This window comes from Acanthaster planci, linkage group LG12 (genome assembly GCF_054643075.1).
Source record: "Acanthaster planci isolate LZ-2023a linkage group LG12, COTS_SCS, whole genome shotgun sequence".
NCBI classification, from domain to species: domain Eukaryota; kingdom Metazoa; phylum Echinodermata; class Asteroidea; order Valvatida; family Acanthasteridae; genus Acanthaster; species Acanthaster planci.
In genome coordinates, this window is record NC_141788.1 from 2,003,660 (window position 1) to 2,025,862 (window position 22,203).

Genomic DNA, 22,203 nt, shown 5'->3' on the forward strand with positions numbered 1-22,203 from the left:
CTATAAAGTCGTAAAACTTTAAGAGTAGCTGCAATCAATTTGTTTTGATACAAACCCTCAAAATACATTTTATGTCTCAAGGTTTCTTAACAGCCATTTTGGTTTTAATACTAATGAGCATCTGTATATTCATGAGCAAAACTGTGATGTAATCTCAGGAAGAAAGCCCTAATATTAACATTGTTTGCACATGAAAAAACCCTGTATTTTGCATTTTTTTGCTCGACTAAATTTTCTCCTCTTTGCTGATTCATTGTTGTTCATGTGCACAGCAGTAAGCAAGCATCAATTCCATTCTCAAAAATGTGTTCAGTGTGTAAATTTTGGGTTTACAATTGGAAAAGCAAAGCTATGCACTGAAGTTTGTTTTTCTTTGATGACATCCCAGCAACAGCGTCCTCAGTTGTCTGGGAAAGTATGGATAATTTTAAGTGTATTTAACAAATAAGAATTTAAAAGAGTTTTCATTCAGTGAAGAGGAGTACAAAGTTGCAGAAAATTGTGTCCGAGAAATATTCATTGCAGCTACTCAATAACCTCCTTGCGTGGTTTACCGATCATAAAGACACAATAATTAGATTTTCGAGGAAAAATCAGAGATCTATGGGAAAATCAAATAGCGCCCTCTTTAGGTGAATTCAAACCAGGTGTTTACAAATGGCGATTCGCATACCACCGGCGACCGACTAATTGTGGTCGTGCTTGTTCGTGTTGCGAGCTGATTTTTGACAGGTTTTCGTGTTCTCAATCACATAGAAACACAAGGAAGATGTCGAGAGACTGGGAGCATAATCTTACCAGTATAGTCCAAGAAACGGAGTCTAATCTCGCCAGAGTTCGGGTAGGCCGAGGACTAATGTTTTCAAGACCTGTCACTGTGACTACCATCGCTATGATGGTTTTCGATAACTCAGTGATTTATACATGCGATAGGGAGTTGAATAACTTTAGGCCTTAGTCTGATAATGGAAAAAGAAATAGAAACTAGGCATAACCAAAGTTCGGACAGACCCGTAACTGGGGGGGTGCAGGGGGTTCGTCTGCCCCCTCCCCCGCAACTAAAAGGTCCACTTTTGAGGCAAGAAAACTTTTGAGCTAGGCCTACATGGTCATGATGGTGTAGGCTATAGCGGCTAGTATTAACTCCCTTAATCCTGCTGTCCTGAAGGGGGAATGGACCGAGACTAAAAATACCGAAACGTACAGCAATTTTTGGGCACAAACTAGGCCTACTTATATGCCTACTAACTTAAGCTTATGCCTGCTAACATTAAGTTGTAGCCTCCCTAAAATAATGGGTGGCCTCATGAATCCTGCTGTTTTTCAAAATAGAAAGCAAAAGAGCTATGCTCGGTCCACTTCATTGAGGATTCGCACCCCCTCCTACTAAAGGTTATGGGCCTGTAGGACCCTACAAATTGGCAGATCATGACTAACTTTTGAACATGATGAATTTGATGGTTCAGTGGGCCTATCACTTTGTCAAGATTCACGAGCATAATGAGAGTTCTAAACAACAAATTCATGTGACTTAACTTTGAAGATAGGTCCATTTTCAGCTTGCCTTGGGAAGACTTATGTTGTTCGGGGAAAAGTTGTTTTTAGCATGTTTGGATCATAATTTTTAAAAGTGTGTTTTTGTCAATTGGCCTAAAACTCAAGAATTATGATGGGTAGACATGGAACACACTCCAGGCATGCCACATCAGTAATGTTACGGGGTTTTTAATGCAAATTTAGCCAAGGCCTAATAGTAGTGATATCAGGTCATAATTTACTTCAAAAATCAAACCCAACCCTCTTTCCAAGCTGTGAATCCTATTGAAGAAAAGAGCTCAGTGTATTGACAATACTAATTTTCCCTTAAAATGTTACAACATGTCCCAAGAAGTGACATTTAGGCCATTTAGAAAATTCTGAGGCATTTACTTAGAAAACACTGTGAGACATGTCTCACAGGCTTGTGCACAGGGGCATCAGGTGTTGTCTGTATAGGGAACTCTTTCCCTGTTGAAATTTGACGTGTCCTGGGGTCACTGCTAGCCACTCGTACCTGTCAGTTGGTCAACAAGTGAATTTTATTTCTTTTATAGACTATAGACTAGGAGCAGAAGATTCCCAGCTGCAATTTAATTTTTTCACAGTGACAATTTTTCTTTTTACAGCGAAGTCTGAATGACTCGAGATATAGTCATAAAAGTCTACCTAACAGTCACCCGATCAGCTCATTTTCTGGTGAGTGGTTGGCATGCTCATCTTTGGGAAAATTATGCCCTGATGGGTATTTTTTGTACTGGTACATCATGCAGTCAAAAGCTCCCTTGTGTTTTTATTTACTCTCGTAATTCAGATGCATCAACTGATTATGTCATCTCGTCAGTTGTTTACCAATCTTCATTGGTTACTGAATGTCATCTGTACTCTGGAAAGGAGTAATTTACACTGACAGAGACATTTTGCATGTTGCTGCACAGTGCATATGTGATAGAACAATTTGAGTTCTCTATTTTAAATAAGAAGTTGCAGAGTGATTCTATAGAGGGTTTGCATGGCTGCCATCTTGCAGGCTGGTGCTTTTTTTTCCACAGGGTATGCATAAAAGTGGTTTCTCTTTGGAACAAAACTGCCCTGCAAGATGGCTACCACGCAAAGCCTGTATTCATGGTGCCTATCATTGACTGGATTCTCTCCAATTGAAAAAGTCGGTTTTAGCTTCAGATTTGAAGTCTCACGCAATCACAGCCAACCACCTGGTGTGCCTCACACTAAGGAGTAATGTATTTTGTATAGTTGGTATACCATGGGGTCACATTTGAATGATGTCCACGCGCTGTGTGACATTAAATGACATCCAGGCGTGGTACAGTACGTCACTTCACAATGGATCCAAATTAACGCTGATGATCACATCACCAACATTTTGTTGCCTTGACGTTAAGAGCTTACTCTGTTTTGCATCTTCAGTCAAATCGTCCACCCTACCCCGAAGGTATATGACATCGTCGTCATATCTAACTGACTACACAGGTCGGAGTGAATGGCAACCTCACTCTGGCTACCAGAGCCCCTTTGCTCACGGTTCATCTTTTGAGGGAGAGTCTGCCCCCAGCAGCTTGGCCGAGTCACCGGCTCTGGTCGCCATGCTGACTGAAAAGATTGACATTCAGGCAAAAGTAGGTTTGGCATCTTTGGGACTTTCATGTTTCATGTTTCAATACATGTCTTTAAGTCCCACTTGGCAATTTGTATTTTGTGCAATTATCTAAAAAGCTCCCTAGACCAGCTGATATCCTTGTATTGCACGTCTCATGCATGCCATGGAAAACTGAAAAAAAAATTGCCCAAAGTCTCAGCTTTCTGACTTCTGAATTGTCTAACCAAAGGTTTTTTTTGAGATCACCTTTCTTCTCAACCCGTCATTTTTCTGTTCACAGACCATACAGACTCTGAGCAGGCAGGTGGATGCTTTAGAGAAGGAGAGAGACCGCAGCCAGACCCATCTCCAACGCCTGGACCAGGAGCTGACCTTGCTCAACCGCCGCCTTCAAGAGGGCGGAGTCCAGCTGGAGACTGAGCGGAAGGTAGAGGGGTGGAAGCGAGAGGTCACGCTGCAGCTAGGTGACTTGCAGAGCCAGGTGGTGGCACAGCGCAGGAATGCTTCGGGTGGAGGTTACCGCGGCGACGAGGTCCTGGATTCGTTGACCAGGGAGGTCCATGACTTGTGAGTGCAGTTGCAGAATGTTTGAGTACAACAAAGATTGGTTCGAGTCGCTCACCGGGGAATGGTTCCAAATTGGGTAGGCTTTCTGCCCCAACTGAGAACAGCCTGGAAACGCCTGTTGTCACTTTGTAGAGGCACTGGGTGGCATGCTTTAAATGTAATTAAGAATCACCCACTTCAATTGGGAACATAATAAGAATATTCCCAAGTAAAGAAGCTCATATGTAAAAGATTGTTCTAAACAGAGCAAGGAATGTTTTGACGTGTCTGTCATGTATCAATAATCCCCTGAGAAAGTTTGGAAGTTTCAGAAGTTCCAACAAATATGAATAATAAAGAAATGGAATGTGCCATTGATTTTAACTGAACAGAAGTGATTACCCTGACCTATTTGAGTTAAGTTGCTAGAGTGAAAATGTTTCAGTAAAAATGTATCGTGCCTTCAAAATGCAGGAATATACACGAAGAAAAATTGTTTTGAAGATATTCTTGAACACAGTATTTTTTCCAGTGAGTCTACTTGAATCTGATGCCGTCAGTAACCAATCGGTAAATTTCTTCCACTTTAAAAACTTTAAAAAGGCTCCGTACAAATCAGGTTGACTAAAGATAGTTTTGTGTTGAACTGTAGTTCTCTGAAACCTTTGCACTTGTTTTGCTTGATGAGTTGTACTGGATGTGTTCGGCCTTTTGCAGCAAACGACATATGCAAGAAGATCTTGCCCTGTGCCGGCGAGACATTGAAAGCCTGAACACAAGACTAATGAGGCAGGAGATTGATATTGGCAACAACCAGGCTGATGGGAAAGACTTCAGTAGAAGGATGGATCACATGGACAGGGTAAGATCAGACTTTGCTCAAGGATATTGGTAGCCTCTCCAACCAGCCTGACAAGATGAAGGTCTGTTGTTCTTTAGTTGTTCTGCTGCCTTCAATCTTTCAGTGTTGAGCGGACTGAGAAATAGTCAAATGACGTTTTCATTCATGTGTGATGCTGTGAAGAACTGACCCAAAATCAGTTTTCCAAACAAAATGCTTGTATCTTCGTCTTTGATCGCCTTCTTCCGCCGGTGTTGTTGTGACAAAGGAGTGTTGTCAAGCAAGATACACTGTGAAAATTACATCTTTTCTGGAGTATTTTCATTCTTGCCATTACATGTCAAAATCTATCCCTATCTTTTCTTGAATCTGTGAGTTAATTGGGCCCAAAATAGGATTCCGACTTGGAAGTAATGGGACAGACTGTTACATATGTGACGAGTCTGTTGCATCAAAAAGCATAATGAAAACAGGCTGCTGATTGGTCCAATTTAAAATGGTTGCTCCATTCCCTCAGGATTTGATTGGTTCATTTTTGCAGACACTAACCAGCATAGCTGACTCACAGCGCAGCCATTCCAGAGAGTTGAGTCACACCTTACTAGGCAAGCAGACCAGCGAACAAGAACTGCTGCAACTACAGTGAGTCTTGACCGACGAAACAATTGCCGGTCTTGGGAACTTCCCTTGAATATCACGTCAAGCTAAACCTAGAGCAGAGCAGAGTCCTATACGTTGGTTTGACACACAAGAGTTGAATTGTTTTGAAGCCACAATTTGGAGCACTGTTTTCCTCAAAACCATTAATCCAAGATGAATTGAACTCACCTGGAAATGTAAAACTTACTGAATGTGGAAAGTGAACCATCGCAGCAGCAGGTTGAAGTTGCCAGAAGGGCGTCTTGGTCCTAAGTTGTTGGGAGTGGAGCAAAAAAGACGTGCACATTCTGCAACTCTGGTTATCTGTGACTGTCAAATCGGTTTGTATGCACGCTTGATGTCACTCTAAAGTTCAGATATTATAACAATCAGGCACTCAAAGTGTCGAATCCAAGGAATCATTTACTGAAATCTTGCATAGATATCGAGAGTAATAATGCTTGTTTGTGAGTGGTAACAATGAACATGCATGCATTCTTTGCGAAATTTTAAATCGTGAGCTCTGTTTGTGATAGGTCAGAGATGAGTCGCATGATGAGCACAGTTGAAAGACTCGAGAATGACATGCTCACGAGTTCACAAAGGATGGCTAAAGAGCAAAGCAGTACACTCAAATTGAACTCACCTCATCGAAACAACCTGTCTGCTATCAACAGTCACGGATTGTCAACATCAAAAGGTAGTGATCTGCTTCTTATATTGTGAAGTCTGTTAATACGTGTCATTATCGTTACATGACCCAGGTGCAGAACAAAATGCTGTGAACTTGTTTTAGTCTGGAGTTTCCCTCAAATCTGAAATGATCTTTGATTTCACTTCATCCTCAACGGTGTGCTCTCTCGTGATAAAACACAAATATTCAAACTTTCAACTTCGGCATGGGACATTCATGTTACATTGGCCAGTTTGCGTTTCCTCCAAGAGGGTTAGCTGTCCAGATTTATACTTCCAGCAACGCTTAACTTGGAGCCCACAGCCCGCCCCTAACTTCTGGTGTCTTCTTTGATAAGAGGAAAATCGTAGTTTTAGCCATTTGAGATTCTTCCCTGGATAGGCATTGAGGCAATCTTGACGTGGGTCAGCCGGTAGGGAATAAGTCAGGACGGGAACTGACTTGTTCAAGATGCTCTGTTATGCACAAGACCCCATAATAGTGTCATGCAGAACAGGCTGACAGCCGGGAGCATCGCGTATACCTGGCTATGTATGGGATTAGGGTCTGCGGAAGGCTGTCGCAGCAACCAGGGAGCATCCACCTACATGTACATGTACATTGTGGCAAAGTGCCATCTCATACTTCTGACAGCACCACCCGGCCACTAATTTAAGGCAATCTTGACTAGCCAGTTAGAAATGAACCCTTTTACAGTGTCTTTGCCTGCAGCCAATCAGTACAGGGGAACTATAAGGTGCAGATAAGAGTGCAGAGTCTACTCTATCGACAGGGAACATGTTTGTCCACGCCTGACGTGACAAAGCGTTTTTTTTTGTGTCTGTGGTCATTTCTTCACATGTTGTCAGTAATTCCTTTGATGTTCTTCTCTCTCATGTAATGATGACTAAATTGAATGCTGTGCCCAGGAATTGAAGAGGACTTGAACTGTGCCCCGGGTTGAAGTGCACCCTCACTGGCAAATGAAAGATAGGCTGGTATTAAGTTTTCCAACTGGGTCCTTTGCGCGCATTCAGCGTACACGTGAAGACCATACATTCCAGCGTAAATTCGTGCATGTACTCAACATGCCCCAGGCTAAACGCACATTTTCATTTGAAAACACGCCCTCTTTTGTCCCCGCTCGGAGCAGATAGACCCTTGTCTCCTTCTATGCACATTCTTACTCTATGCCATTATTTGCAGTGTGTCCATGGGCTCACAGCCAAAAGTACTTGTACATGTATTTAGGTATTTGCACTCTGTTCTTGTGAAGAGATTCAAGAGAGCCGAGGAGGTGTTTGATAGATCATCACTGCAGTTCAAGAGAAGTGTTAACATGAGTGGTACATGTCTGCGGCAGAGTAGCTTAGAAACTGAACGGACATCCAAATAGTGCCTGACCATGCATGTAACTGTCTTCCTTTATGTAGGCAATGTGAAAGTCGTCGTTTTGATGTTCCGTGTTCCTATTTTTTTTTTTTTTTTTGTGCTGGTGAATCATTTCTTTTTTTCAAAAAAAGTTATTTTCGGGGTCCATATGAGAGTTGCCAGGTGTTTTCAATTTCAGATATCTCTGAAAGTTTCAGTTGTCAGCATGAATCACATTGCAGACGGCGTAACCCCACCCCCACCCACCCACCCCTTCCCCCCAAAAGTTCATTTGCCTCGTTCTCTTTCAAACAAATTTGAATGAGTTTGATGGAAGGGAGCAAGAGATACTTGGACAGTAATCCTACAAGACGTTTGCCCTATTTCCTAATAAGAGTATTAATCATATCCATATGCCTTTTTTGTGTTTGATTTCAGTGTCTGTAGCGTCTACGTGTTTTCACATTTTGAAGATGGGGCAGGAAATTGCTATAACGCCCTGTAAAGAGCACTTTGCTGAGTAATGTTTGATTCTAAGAAGACTTCACTTTTGATGCCCAGTTTCTAAATACCATGGCAGTGACTTGCATTCAATTTTTGCAGAGAAATTATCGCACTTGTATCAGATGTTTGAGATTCTTGTTAAGCTATTAATACCTCACTTCCCCCTCGTTAATTAAGTCATTTCATCAAATGATCCCTCCACACATCTGGAACTGTTGATACAGTGCCAACGTGCTGGTTCCTCCGTACGGGGAACCACTTTGACACATTTCCCACCTGGCAACGCTGCACTTCTTGTAACAGGACGCTCTGGAGCTTTCGTCAGCCAGATCCAATCTATCGCATTTTCTTAAACCTTGACATTTGTTGCAAGTTTCCTTTTTGTCATTTATACCCGATTCATTGGGGGGGGAGCAAGAGAAGGGCCTTGGGGTGGGGAGGTGTGATCAGACACTCCAACTGTGAAATTTGAAAAGTAGAGTTTAAATAAATGGAGGCAATTACAACTTGCCTAGTTGTAAATTAGCAGAGGGAAATCCTTGTCAATTATGAAGAGGGAAGATGCCATTTTGGGAATGCCTCGTTGTAAACCTTTGCATCCCGTCCAGGCGACAGACCTGCCAACAAGATGCCAATTAAGTCGTAACGGCACCAGACTTGTGGTGTCCGCTTAAATCTTCTGTGAATTACAAGCCCAGGTATGCATTATGTCAGTGCGGGCACATCAAACCTCGGTGGGATTAAAGCCCCGTCGAGATGAGTTACCATCACATTACAAGCGCCTGCCGCTTGTGGATGCAAGCTACGCCGGAGGTTTCCTCTGTTCCATCAAAGCCACTCATATCTGAAAACTAGCTGGATGATTCTTGGCCGTGTTCTTTTACCGTACCACAAGTTGCATATCCTGAGAGCATAATGAGTCACATTTGCTGGAAACGCATGAGAATGAATTTGGTTGAGAACATGGCAGGATTGTGTCAAGTCAAGGTTAATTGAACAGGCTTTCTTTTTTTTTTCTCACACAGGATCAGGTTATTCAAGTCCTTTTGCGTAAGATTTTCTGATTTTGTAAAATTTTAAAGCATACAATTTCTTCATGAGGTGATTTTGGGTGTGTGTTTCAGATAGTTGTTTGTGTTTTCAAAGTTTCTAAATTTTGGAGTCATGCACGTATCCTGCAGAGTTGTAGAAAACTTGTGTGTGTATCTCTTGCCAAGACATACGCAGCAAGCACATGGATTACAAGCATCACCCCAAGTAATATGTTGCTTGGTTACAAGGGTTCCCTTCTTTTTCAGGCAAAAAGGTCATTGCTTGTTGTTTTTGTTAGGCCAGTGGAGGATTTCACAGATTATCTTTTGCTCCTCTGGGCAAATACAGCACCTTGCTGCCATCTCACCAGTGGTTAAAACAATTCAAACTTGATAGAAGGCATGTGGCCTAGTGATTATGATTTGTAGCTTGGGATCATAGGGTCAGGGGTTCGAATCCAGCTGTTGGCAGCTTGTTGTGATCCTGGGCAAGTCAGTTTACTCTTATGTGCCTGTCTCCATCCAGAAGTAAATGGGTAACTGTGAGGGCAGACACGGTTATGTTTAGCTGTTTGCACCAAAATGGCAGCACCAGGCTAGTATACTCCCCAGGGAGTTGAGGTGATTTCGGGAATGTCCAGATGATGTGTGAGCCCAATGTGCAGGGATAATGATAATACAGTGCTTCAGAATAGTTTGCTAGATAGAGGGCGCTCTACAAGTGCTTGTGATTATTGTTATTATAATGCAGAAGCAATTGTCCTGGTTGAGGACTCGGACTACAGGTCCCAAGGGCTCAAACCAATGGGAGTCCCCATGGGCTGGAATGTACCAAACTGTTGGGGGGGGGAGGGTTAGAGGCAAATATTCTGCCAAAGCTGATTTACTGTAATTCCAGCTGTGGTGAGGCAGACTACCAGACAGCTAGAGCTTGCCTGAACCTTGTAACTTCAGCTGGGATCCCATTTGATGTTGGGGGGTCTGTGTGGCCCTTGGATAGATAACAGAATATTGTTTTTGGCGGACTCCAAGTTGACTGGTTTCTGTCGGAAGGGGTGCGTTGAGGGCTCAATCCGTCCATCCCAGGAGCCGTACTTCAAATATCCTGTTTCGACTCTTGAGTAAGACAAAAATGATACAGCAAAAAAGGAAAAATGCAAGTTGCATTGTGATTGAGTTCAGGTCAAATGAAAAATTAGTTCGGGTGTTCAGCGACCATGACTTCCTGTTCTTCTTTGAACAATGAAGAGAATGGAATTCAAATTCCAAAGGAATTTATTGAAATACAAAACAATAGTGCAGAGCTGGTGATGCCTGAATATCAATTGCTCGGGAATGTGTGTCACTGGAACATTTCTTCAGCCAACTTTTTTTACGTGAATTTTGCAAAACCTTCTAAAGAGCCCTTTTTTCTTTTCCCCCCTTTTTTAAAACTTTCCTTTGAACTTGTTATCCAGTAAGCCATCCACTCGGTATTGCCCTGGTACTCAGAGCCTCTTACATGTGCTGTCTTGGGTCTATCACTAGAAGACCACCTTGTGCCTTTCTCAGTCAAAATGGAATGTAGGGTTCATCTAAAATGCTAGTATGAGGGTCAAAATCTTGTAGTGTTTATCATTAAATGTTTCCGTCGTTTTTACTGTAGTGAGTCAGCCCCTCGTCAGTTGGACGGTGGGAGGAAGGAGGAACGGTCCCCTAATCAAAGCGGACGAGCAACTCTCAACCTATCCAAGAAACAGATAGATATAGCCCTACATAAATCACATCACTGTCCTTAACATGCTCAACTACATGTGTGATTTATTAACAGTAAAAGTAAGTGCACAAATAGCAGGAAGGCACAGTAAGAGATGTTACAATGCAATGACAGTTGTGACTAATGTCAAAAATCACATGTAAACAAGGTCAGTCGGGCACTGCACAATACACGATACAATTATTAACCGTTGTCACATTGTGCCCCGAAAATCGCACATTATCTTCGACAAATGATCATACCAAATATACCTACAACAGTTACTGAAGGATGCCCTCCCCTTGACTTACATTAGGAGCATGGCCAGAGCCATGCTCCCTACAAAATCGAAGGAAATGCAGAGAGAATATGGTACGGCTCTACACCATTCAAAACCCACAGAAAGAGAGCGCGTTGACACTGTGTGCACGGGAAAACGCCAAAAAGTATCATCGTTATGTGAATTGCCTCTGTCACGTTACTAGAAGGATGAGGTTGCCCTTACTTGGGCATGGTTCTCTACATTACCACGGTTGGGTGTTCTGGCATTTATCATTTCGCATGATGAAATGATCACAAACGATTTTTGCTGCCCCTGTTACCATGCCAGAAGAAAAGGAAAGGCTCTGTAATTGTTTGTCTTGTTACCTTGGCAGACAAAAACCATAAATTCACCGCCATCACTTCATCAAGACTGCCCTGGTGTCATTTGACCCGCTAAAAATTCTAAAATTTGCATCATAAATGACACATGAAATAACACCCCGTCCCTCCCCTGGCCCTCTCAAAACCTCGAATTTGGAGAAAACATGGGAATTTACAGGGCTTTCCATCCAGGATGGCCCCAAAAATTGATGGCAGACCTTCTGATTTATCCCACACAAGTTTTTCATCAACAATTCCTCCTGCACGTTGGATTTGTCAAAAATGGGGAAGATCAAATTGGACTTCCGTCGCTTTGGTAGGAAGTCTCGGCATGTGCATCATTTGCGCTAGACACCTGTCAGCAATTGTGGGCTAATAAGTTAGACCAATTTGCTCCCTGCTTCTTTCCTGCAAAAACTGGTTAAACTTTGGAGTGTAGTTACCCTAGCTGGGTGATGTGACAAGAACACAGATTACCTTTCTCACGTTACCTTGAACCCCCAAAAATTGATATCACATGGCAAATTTCGCTTCAAAGACTTTGGATAACTGGCGCCAGTGAATGTATATTTAGAATCGCGACTTACCTTTAAGCATGTTAAGCAATCCCAATCCATCTCCTGGTTTTGATGCAGTTTTTGATAGGTCAAGGTTTGTGTAACCAAGTTTTATTTGTTTCATATGAAGATTCACTGATTTTCATGGGGATTCACCGATTTTAATTAAACATAAAGAACCTGCCATATAGGGTCACTGCCCATAGATGATGAGATTCCAGTTTTAAGCATCCAAGTGAAATTTCTACAAGCAATTTGAAATACTAGTGCATCAAAGATGGAGTTACCATCTCAATTTGGCAATGGATTTGGAGGAATGGTTGACATCCACATACTTGTCATTATTTATCCCTTTTGCAGAATCACTCTGCAGTTTGTGTGTGTGGTTTTTTTTTTCTCTCAGTTTTTTTGGAGGTATGTTGTTTCAGACGTGTGAATTTGATGACTGTATTTACGAAGCCCTGGAATGGATTGTGTTTGGGGCATGTGCTGTACTTCCTTGTCATTTTTGCCAGGGAAGTGTACGGGACTCCTCCAAACTCCTCCCATGTGCACAACTCAAAAATGACTTCATTAGTTTTCATGGCAACAAGGCCTCCAAGAACCAGAAGTAATGGCAGCTCATGTCTGTCTTGACCAACTTCCAGAACCTCCTGGCCGATTTAAAAGGTCTGGCAGGGTCAGGGTAATTCCCAAGTTGGAAAATGTGATTCCTTGAAGATGAGTTAAGGGGGATGACATGCTGTACTTTGGTGGCACGATTCGATTCTGTCTTACATCAAGTGAATCACAGGTGTCAAGTGATTTAAATTGAGAAAAACAGTCAACTCTCTGAAATTGCAAACTGATTTGGCATTGGAGCCAACAAGGGTCAGGTCTTTATTTTTCACCGACTCACAATGACACAGAGGATCCTCCCTCCTCCTTGGTACCCCTCCCCCATCTTGGCTGTCCCTGAAACAGATTTTCAGAACTTTAAAGTTCATCCCTCCCCCAAGGTAATTCAGATATGTAATACCTGAGAGAACAGCCCTTTAATGTAACCCTTAGGCATTTCAAGTTGGCACCTCTTTAGCTAGATGTTAGTTGTTGCCTTTTTTTCAGGAGTAATTGTGATAAACGTTACTAAACTGGAAAGGTTATTTTCCTCATTGTAATGAAATATTGTAGGACTTGAAAGATTTTTAATCGTCCTCCTCCTGAAAGAATTGTTCTCATGAGAGAGGAAATATTGTTTTTCTATCAACAGAAGTTGGTCAGAAGAAAAAGAAGGCGGCCAGCGGAAGGATCAGCAAACCATCACGGAAGATCCCGTCCCAGCCCTTTCCTCGGCTGCCCTCGGACAGCGAAGACCTGGACGCTAGCGTGAGTCTGAGCCTGGCAAGTTCGGAGAGTGATGACTCTTCCTTGGACCTGCTCCCCCACGGAGCCAACAACATCCAGCGAAGTGCCCACACTCCCTTCAGCAGAGGTAAAATTAAATTTTTATGAATTCCCAAACCAAAGTGCTCATTTTTCAAATCTGCATTTCATCAACAATGTCTCACGGGTGTCCTGATCAATCATGTTAGTGAAGCTTTCTCCACTGGGGCCCAACCTGGGCCGGAGAACCATCAGGGAAGGAAATATCAGTTTCAAAAATGGAAAGTAATCCCCTGAGAACAAGCAGGCGGATAAACAATGTACTTGATCACCTCGAGACCACTGATCCCTGTAGGTGTATTTAACCTGGATAGAATTGAGCCAAGACCATAAAAGTTGAAGGGAACAGAAAGACCCATAAACCAACCTAACATGTCAGATTTGAAGTGATTTTAAATGATTTGCCACTGACTAGGAAAGGAAAGTTGTTGAATTGGAGCAGGACCAAAATAGTTTGTGATGAGTTAGAGAGCTTCAATTTGTGATAAAATTGCTTGTTACAGAAATGTCTAGATTGGAATCCTGTAAAATCGCTGGACTGCAGCATTCTAGTTTTGTAACTTGTCTGGTCTGGTCTCAAACTGTCAAATCATGAGATAAATAACAACTGAGATTTTCACAGTTCATCGGAGTCAGTTGTGACTTGAGGCTGCATGAGTTTGGACAGCCTTATAGATGACTTGTGAAGATCACGAAAGGCCATTGCTTCATTGCAGTATCAGAGAGTGTCTAGGTCTTGACAAGTTTTAAGGTGATAGGCCCCTCTACAGGGCTGCTCTTAAAAGGTTAAAATTCAGAGGACACGAGAAGATATTCTCAGTTTCCTGTCAGTTCCTTCAGTTGTCTACTGGCTTGCTGACTCATTCTGTCCAGTTTGGTTGATATCACCTCCCGTGAAAAAAGGTTAAACAGTTGAAGGACTGAACTTTGAAACATTTCTTTAATTTGAATTTCATGTGTTTGCCTCAGGAGAGGAACTGGCAAAGAGAATTAAGCTTGATACGTGGAAGTTTTCATTACTCTCATGATTTGGAGCACACTCGTGGCTCCAAAATACCCCTCGGTGGACAGAGTTCATGCCAGGCACGTTGTATCCTATTTACGCTGGATGAAATTTACGTTGACACGCCATCTTTTCCCCAAGAGTGCTAGAAAGTAGGGTGTTTATAGTTCCCATTGACGTGCTGCTGTGCACATGCACGGGGCACCATGTGCTCCTGGTTTTTCTAGTTTCCGCAATTTTTCTAAGATCGACAGCGATATTGTCATTTCAGGACATTCCCATCAATCATGGAGATTGATCTCAACAGGAGAAAAAAATTACCAAAAAACCTGTTAAGGTTCTTCTGCTTGAATACACTTTAGACTGGCTCAGCTACCCTTGATTGATACGTTTTAAATCCACCAAACAAGTCAAACAGAGTCACATGGAGTTGCAAGATGTTGAGAACAACACAGCCCATTTCCCCAAAACAAATTTACATTACCACTAACTTGACTCAGGCAACACTTTTGGTGGGAATTTTATGCAGATTTATTGGGGGAAGAGGGAATTGGCACACCACCATTATGAGGAATGTAAGTTTGTGTCTTAAACAGTAGTCAGTGGCAGAGATGATAGCTGCTTTGGGTGTTGCACGTTATTAAATACAGATGATTCGTAGATAGATCAATCTGTTTAAATGTTGTAGTTGAGACCATCACAAGACCAGTCACAAGACCAGACACAAGACCAGACACAAGACCAGTCACAAGACCAGTCACAAGACCAGTCACAAGACCAGTCACAAGACCAGACACAAGACCAGACACAAGACCAGACACAAGACCAGACACAAGACCAGTCACAAGACCAGACACAAGACCAGTCACGAGACCAGTCACAAGACCAGACACAAGACCAGTCACAAGACCAGTCACAAGACCAGTCACAAGACCAGTCACAAGACCAGACACAAGACCAGACACAAGACCAGACACAAGACCAGTCACAGGACCAGTCACAAGTAACAGGGTGAACAATGACAAAAGAATGCCTTTATCGCAGTTTATTTGAATAGCTTGTGGCTTGAATTCAGACTGGAGGTCTTGTGTTTGGTTGTGTGCTGGTCTTGTGAAGGTCTTGAGTGGTCTTGACTACAACACTGACCTGTTTCAAAACACAGTTTAGACTTTTGTGGCTCATTGCAACTCCATTTTGTGCTACAGAAATGTGCAGTTGCCCAGGCCTAAATGGTTTGAGTTTTTTCACCTCGTTCCAATAGAAGATATTCAAAAAATTCTGAAGAGTAGCCATGGAGCCAAGGTTTGAGACAAGTTGAGTATTGTGAAATGGCCTTTGTCACGATTGAATTCAAGTTTTTTGGGACTTTCTCACCCAGATGACGAGAGCAGTGATGCCTTCTCCGAGATGACCTCTGCCCTTGTTGGTCACGACCCTACACTTGACCTTGTCGACCTGGCAAGCACGTCCTCTATAAGTTCAATAGAGTTAGATGCTGATCTTCTGTGAACTTTCACTGAATGTTTCTCAATAATTTGTTCATCAAAGGTTGTGCATGGTAGCCATTTTTCCGGTAAGAGCTTTTGTTCCACAGGGATACCCATAAGTAAACCTTTTGTGCTATTCCTCTGTAACAAAGGCATTTACCAGAAAGATGGCTGCCAGGCACAACCTCCATAGAGTCTTTGGCCATGCCCGAAAAGTGCTTCCAGAGCTACGGCTAGGTCTATTGTCTACGAATCTCCACGCAATTCCAATGGAGCGAAGACCTAGACCTAGCTCTAGACGAGATTCGGATGCAGCCTAAGTCTGAACTATGACTTTGAAAACAAATTGCAGTTTGTGGCAACACTACAATTAGCTCATGGTCTCAAGGGCAGGCAGTAAATTAATAGTTTACCTACAGTAAATAGCAGTGATAACTTCTTGTTTAAAGGACGGTCACACGACGGCAGGTTAACATTTTCTGTGAATTTTAGGTAGAAACTGTATGCAAAATGTAGCTAGATTCCTCATACATATAATTTCTTCTTTACTGCCCTAGTTGGTCAAAATGCATACAGCCAGGTTTTGGCGATTCTGATTAGTCGAGGAGATAGGGCCAACCCTCCATTTCTTGACTCAGTTTTGCTTGAACGAGTACAAAGAATGCATTTAAATGCAGTACCTAATCCTTGTCTGCTACATCCTCCAAAGCAGTCCAAAGTTATAACTATTATTAATAATTTCTGGTAATGACACCACGGATTCCTCAAAAGCGCCCTTGGCACTGTACATGTAGTTCACAGTCCTGAAGGAACCTGTAGAGAGGGAACAATGACGGCATCCAGTTATAGTTGTAGAGGTGGGAGGAAAACCCCAGAGGAATGTTCTAGGTAAAACACACGACATCAGGTAGGGACTGAAAACCCAATCCACTTGTGGACTGGACCGGGAATCGAACCCAGAACCACAGAGGTGGAAGAACCACTACGCCAACCTGACTCCCCTACGTCTCTTGGTATGTAAGTTTGAAGTTCAAAACACAAGAGTCGTTGATGATAGCTTCAGGTACATGTAGGTATGTAATGATACATCCCTCAATTCATTTGCTTTATATAAGGGGTAAAGCCGCCTCTGAACGGTTGAGTTACCCAGGGTCATAAATAAACACACTTTGATCACTCCTGACTGTAGATAAAATCCAAACCACTTTGTCATGATTTTCCACCGTACTCTAAGCGTGATCACGTGATTGCCCTTTGTGAAAACTTGTTCCATATGTGGATTGAGTTGAGAGATTTAGCAACGGTCCTTATTTGTCATGTGCTTAATGCGAGTCATGCGTTCTTACACCATGAGACTAGAGGTGTGTCGGTTGTTTTTTCCTTTTAAAGCCACGTGCAGTCCAAGCCTGAACTCTGAAACATTTCCGAATATTCTCGCACTTCAAAGATCTGCGCTGTATGAAAGGGACACCAGTGGTTGCATTGTAACTCTACACCAGTCTAGACTGGTGTCCAGTCTAAACTGACGATGACCATTCACTCACATGGACACCCAGTTTGGCATTAACCCAGGTTGGATGAGGTCTTCGTAACATAACCGTGTAACCTGGGTCTTAAACGGTAGTAACATTTTACCAGACTGAGATTGACTGCTGCTATTCCGATAACATCTCTATGCACTGTCAGCCTGTGGTTACAATTTGGAAATCAGCAAAGACTCTGACTTCACACCAACTACTTAGCTTGGAATATAAAGATATGGGATTGATCTGCACTGTGAGAAAAGTCCTGTTCTGTTTTTTCCATTAAAACCCTCAAGGGTGTATGTAAAATCACATTGAAATCGGAGGATTTGAGACTGTTAGGTTTGACATCTCTTAGCAATTTCTTAGCTCGATGCTTATTACAGTTGACTCTCACTTTAACAGTTGCAGAGACCAGACAAATTACTTTTTGATAACCAGTTTTTTGTTATAAAAGGAGTGGAAAAACAAAGAGAAATATAAGAATTCAAGGAAGTGGGATTCTCAGAATCTGTTTTTTAACCCTAAAAGTCCCAAACCCTCCAATTTCAATACGATTTTACATACACCCTTGGGAGTTAGGGCTAACCCTAACAGTCCTCAATCCTCCAATTTCAATACAATTTTACATACACCCTTGGGAGTTAGGGCTAACCCTAACAGTCCCCAATCCTCCAATTTCAATACGATTTTACATACACCCTTGGGAGTTAGGGCTAACCCTAAAAGTCCCCAATCCTCCAATTTCAATACCATTTTACATACACCCTTGGGGGTTAGGGTTATAATAGTATTTTGTTGAAACAGAGTTCTTCATGACAAGAGTCAACTGTATGCGTGTACACATTTAAGTGTAATTCTGGGTGGCTTTCCCAGGGCTAAGGGTACAATTTCGTTTATTAGACAAATTTGAACCACTTTGTGGAGACATTTCTCTGTCCCTGTAACGTCTTTGGTCCCTACAAAATAGGTGAAATATCATATGTCCCCGCAAGTACGGAACAAGAAGCAATGTGAAGACAATTGATTAGCGATAGATTGTGGAAACATGAAACATGTGTTCCTGAGTACTTCAGCTGTTCAGTGTGAATTTTTTTTTTCACTCCGACTGTCAGGTTTTACAAAAGTCTTAACAGTATTGCTTGGGCAGAAAAGGGTGGCTTTTGGTTGACAGATTTAAATATACCACAGACAGGTGTATTTACTAAGCATGTTATGATGCGCAACTCATTAGTACCGTGTTAAACTTGTGTCCGATATTCAGCTCAGTATGCTGGATGTACAGACTACAAGAGCTTGTAAATGTTTTAAATAAGTGAGGATTTTTTGTTCTGTGATGTATGTTTTGTATTTCTGAAATTTTTCCTTTTTGTGTTAGTTTACATGCCTTGAATTTTTTAAGCAAGTGCAAGTAAATTTTAGTGTCCCTTTCAGTGGCAATAAGTGAGAACAATTATATAAGAATTCTTCTAAATGTGATGATTGACTTTGAACGATTTGAGAAGAGTGTGACCTTGTTAATAATAGGTGTTGACTTAGCCCAAAGTCAAGGTCATTTCCCATTTGGCAAACATTAGAGTAATACCACACTTTTGTATGCAACCACACGTTTTCAACAACTCTGAAAATTTCAAATTAAATAAAAGAAATAGTTTTTGATGCCGAGATGAGAATGCCCGGGGGGGGCAAGTTTTGACCTTTCTGTCTGAATAGGTAAACAGAGACATTGGAATTCATGCTGGGGAGGTGGTTTTTGCAATTTCCTCGCTGTTTGCGTGTGTATTCTAGGTGGGGCTGTCACTGCAGCTGTGAGATGACTTTGTTTGCGCTGATTGCGTGGATCAGCGGATCAACATTGGTATTTGACAAAATGTTGACGAATGCACATCGAACAGGGGGGAGATTATAGGTCTTCGTGAATTTGTCATCTAACACCTCAGTCATGATACGGCTGTGTTTGCAAATAGAGTTGACACTACGGTGTGATTTTGGTGTGATCGCTAGAGAGCTATACTTTATTTCCTCTGTTTCTCAAATTTTTTTTTTTTTACTAAACAGTCCGGGGAAGGGGTCTGAACACAGAGTGCGGCCCATAGACTTTGTGTGACGACAGACGATATACATGGGAACCTTCCAGGGTCTTCATGTAGCTATTAAGTCTATACAGGAATAAGGTATGCCAAGCATAGGAAATAGTTACCTACCAAGGTGACCCACCAAATGAGACCCACTCTGCAGAAAAGGGTGATAAGTCGTGCAGTGCCAAAACACATAATGGCCCGTTCTATTTGGAAAGGGCAAAATTTCTTCCAAAACGTGATTTTTGTGTTTTTCCTTTAATAGCTTCTATAATATTTGTAATTTCAGAATTTGTGACCACAAACATGGATACTGATGAATAAAGATAAAAAATGGATCATTCAGTAAGAAATCCTGTATAGCATTGTGTTTCCAAGCGCTACACTTTGTGAGCTTTTTCTCGAAAAGTGCTTTTATTGAATCCAAAAATGTGGACTTACTAATGTCCACATATCTCCTGAATGAAGTGCACTACAGGGGTCATTCATGTATCAAATTGTAGCTTGTGATGTACGGAATCCAGCCATATCCAAAACTCATAACCTAAGCTGGCGACTTATTACCCATTTTTCTAGAGTTGGTCACAAATGCTAGACACTCTGTCCTACTTAAAAAAGGTTCTCTGTTATTTTGGAGCTGAGCGCATAAATTTCCAAGCTGTATTTTTGTGTTTAAGTAGCTGCATGAAAGGAGGCCCAGGTTCAATATTTGTTCACATTGCATTCAGATGCCCTCGCCTCTTGGAAATTCTGAATTTATTTTGAGGACATTGATTTATCAATGTAGAACTCATGCAAGCCCATTGGTCTGCTGAGGGCAAGCATTCTTTGTTGGAATTGTTGAATTACTTCCCAAGTTAAGCCACCGTGGAATTTTAAAGCCTCAAACTTGTGACAATGGTACATTGATTCCTGTCTATTGCATTGTGCTTTTTATTTACTCGGGCAACTCACTGACACAGACAGTTAATTTTATGTGACCCTGATAGCACGTTGCTTTACAAATGACTCAGCAATAATTACGCAAATAGTCTGTAGAACCTGTAAGGCTAAATTGCTGAAGAGAGTAGGATTTTTCAGGGAGGTCTTAACTTAGGCAGCATAAAGTGAACCTAGAGGTTGATGGGAGTTGCTTTCAGACTAGTTATTGCCAGAGCTTAATCACATGCAACAAGCAGTCTAGCTGTTAATGTATGTAATAGGTCAGGCCAGCCATACTGGGATGATTCAGCATTGTCGGAGGACCCACACTTGCTGGTCATGAAAGGGCGTTTTAGTATCCAGGGGCTTTTGTGTAAATACCAGGACAAATCCCCCATTTCTGCAACGTCACTCCAGTGTCGCTCTCAATATGAGAAGGAGCGTAATTGTCAGGGCACCCCAAATCCCTTCACCAATTCTGAGGCCTAGGGTTGAAGGGTTTGCTCTTGCATTATCAAGTGACCTGAGCAGAGTCCATACAGACCCATTCTGTCCGTTGAAGGCTTAATTAATTACCCATCTAAGCCGTGTCAGCATGTTAACCCATGAGATAAGGTGTATCTGAAGGAGCTGAATTGGATTGATGAATCTGCACCTGTCAAGTTGATGGGTCTAGTCTGAGCATTACCTTTTTGCACTTAATTTCCTCCTTGGTTCCCATGCCAGTGCTTGTCTGCCTTGTAATCAACACCTCTAAGTTTAGCCGTCCGGACATCTATGGTTTGCGTTGGGGGTGTGCCAGAGTCTGACAGGCTTTGCCCTGCTTTTTTTTTTTTTAATGTGCCACAGAACGTGAACCCAAGCCAAGTCACAGGATGATCATCTTAAATGAAATAGGCCAAGAGAGAGATCTTTTTGCTGAGCCTCCCAGACACTTGTGCAAATTCAGACTCAAACAGCTTACCATAGTAGAAACAATACCAACAGCCCTATTCCCACTGTTTACTGAAGTGCAACGTTGAACAAAATTTTAATAGTTCAGTGGTTCCCACTTGATTTTTTCCCCCTCAGGAATTTTGCTGTTTCATCCTGCGTCTATTCAACTGACCGCACTGGTTGTGGCTATTGTCTAAAAATAGCCACATTATAGAATTGCCCTTCATACTAAAAGATGTACCTGTGCATCAGTATGTAAACCTGTGTATTATAAATTGGTGCTTTTGTTTGGTTTGCTTTTAAGAGGACCTTTTTTCCTGATTTTTACCCCAAACTGTTTATTATAGACATTAATCAATGTAATTAATTGTATGTAAATTTGACATGCACAGGCAATTAAATCCGACAAGACCCTTTCAAATGCAGCCTAGTTTTTCTGAAATGGCACAGGTTCGTTTTGTCCAAAATTCAAGCTAACCAAATTTGCACATCCATGGAAATCGACAACGCAGTTGATGTTATTAGTTACTTTTATAGAAGCAATCAGTTGTGGAGACGTAAATACGTAACTTCAAGGATAGAGGGATCAAGGTCTAAATAAACTCTTTAAGTTCCTCTCGACAATGAAATAAAGCTTACCGAGGGGTGGGCAGAGGGATCAAAGTCTAACTAGACTCCTCTCAGCAACAGAATACAGCCAGGTGCATGAAGAATGACATTTCTTACAAAGCATCGCTTTGCAGGGGTTAACTGCACTTGTTTAAAATTGTAAAAGAAGTGGGCTTTTCTCAGAAATGCTCACAACCGTGAGAGGTAATATTTTTATTATTAGGTAAGGCAAACATTTCTGAAGTGTCAATTCAAATGAATAGAAAGGGCTAACTGTACTTTCCCAAAATTAAATCCTTTCACGGTTTTTAAAACTGGATCATAATTCGACTTGCTCAGAACTCTCAGGGGTTAGACCCTTGCATATCGGTGGCAATTGATTGGAATTTCACTGGCGTTCACAAGTTGACATATCTGCACTTAAAATGTAAATGACAACGGGTTACCCTTGCAACTGTCAATATTTCTAGTTATTAAGCAAGAACAACTGGATGGACATGTATTTAAAGGGACACCTGAAACAGGTCA

At 41.9% G+C, this 22,203-nt stretch overlaps 1 protein-coding gene across 1 annotated transcript; it reads left to right on the top strand.

The window, feature by feature from the left end:
- Nucleotides 1-652: 652 nt before the first annotated feature.
- LOC110989584 (uncharacterized) lies at nt 653-22,117 on the top strand. Its single transcript, XM_022254083.2, has 9 exons — nt 653-841; nt 2,166-2,235; nt 2,965-3,173; nt 3,435-3,721; nt 4,418-4,562; nt 5,083-5,183; nt 5,717-5,880; nt 12,946-13,167; nt 15,500-22,117. The coding sequence occupies exons 1-9, from the start codon at nt 770-772 to the stop codon at nt 15,628-15,630; spliced, it is 1,401 nt and encodes a 466-aa protein (XP_022109775.2). The 5' UTR covers nt 653-769; the 3' UTR covers nt 15,631-22,117.
- The last annotated feature ends 86 nt before the right edge of the window (nt 22,118-22,203 follow it).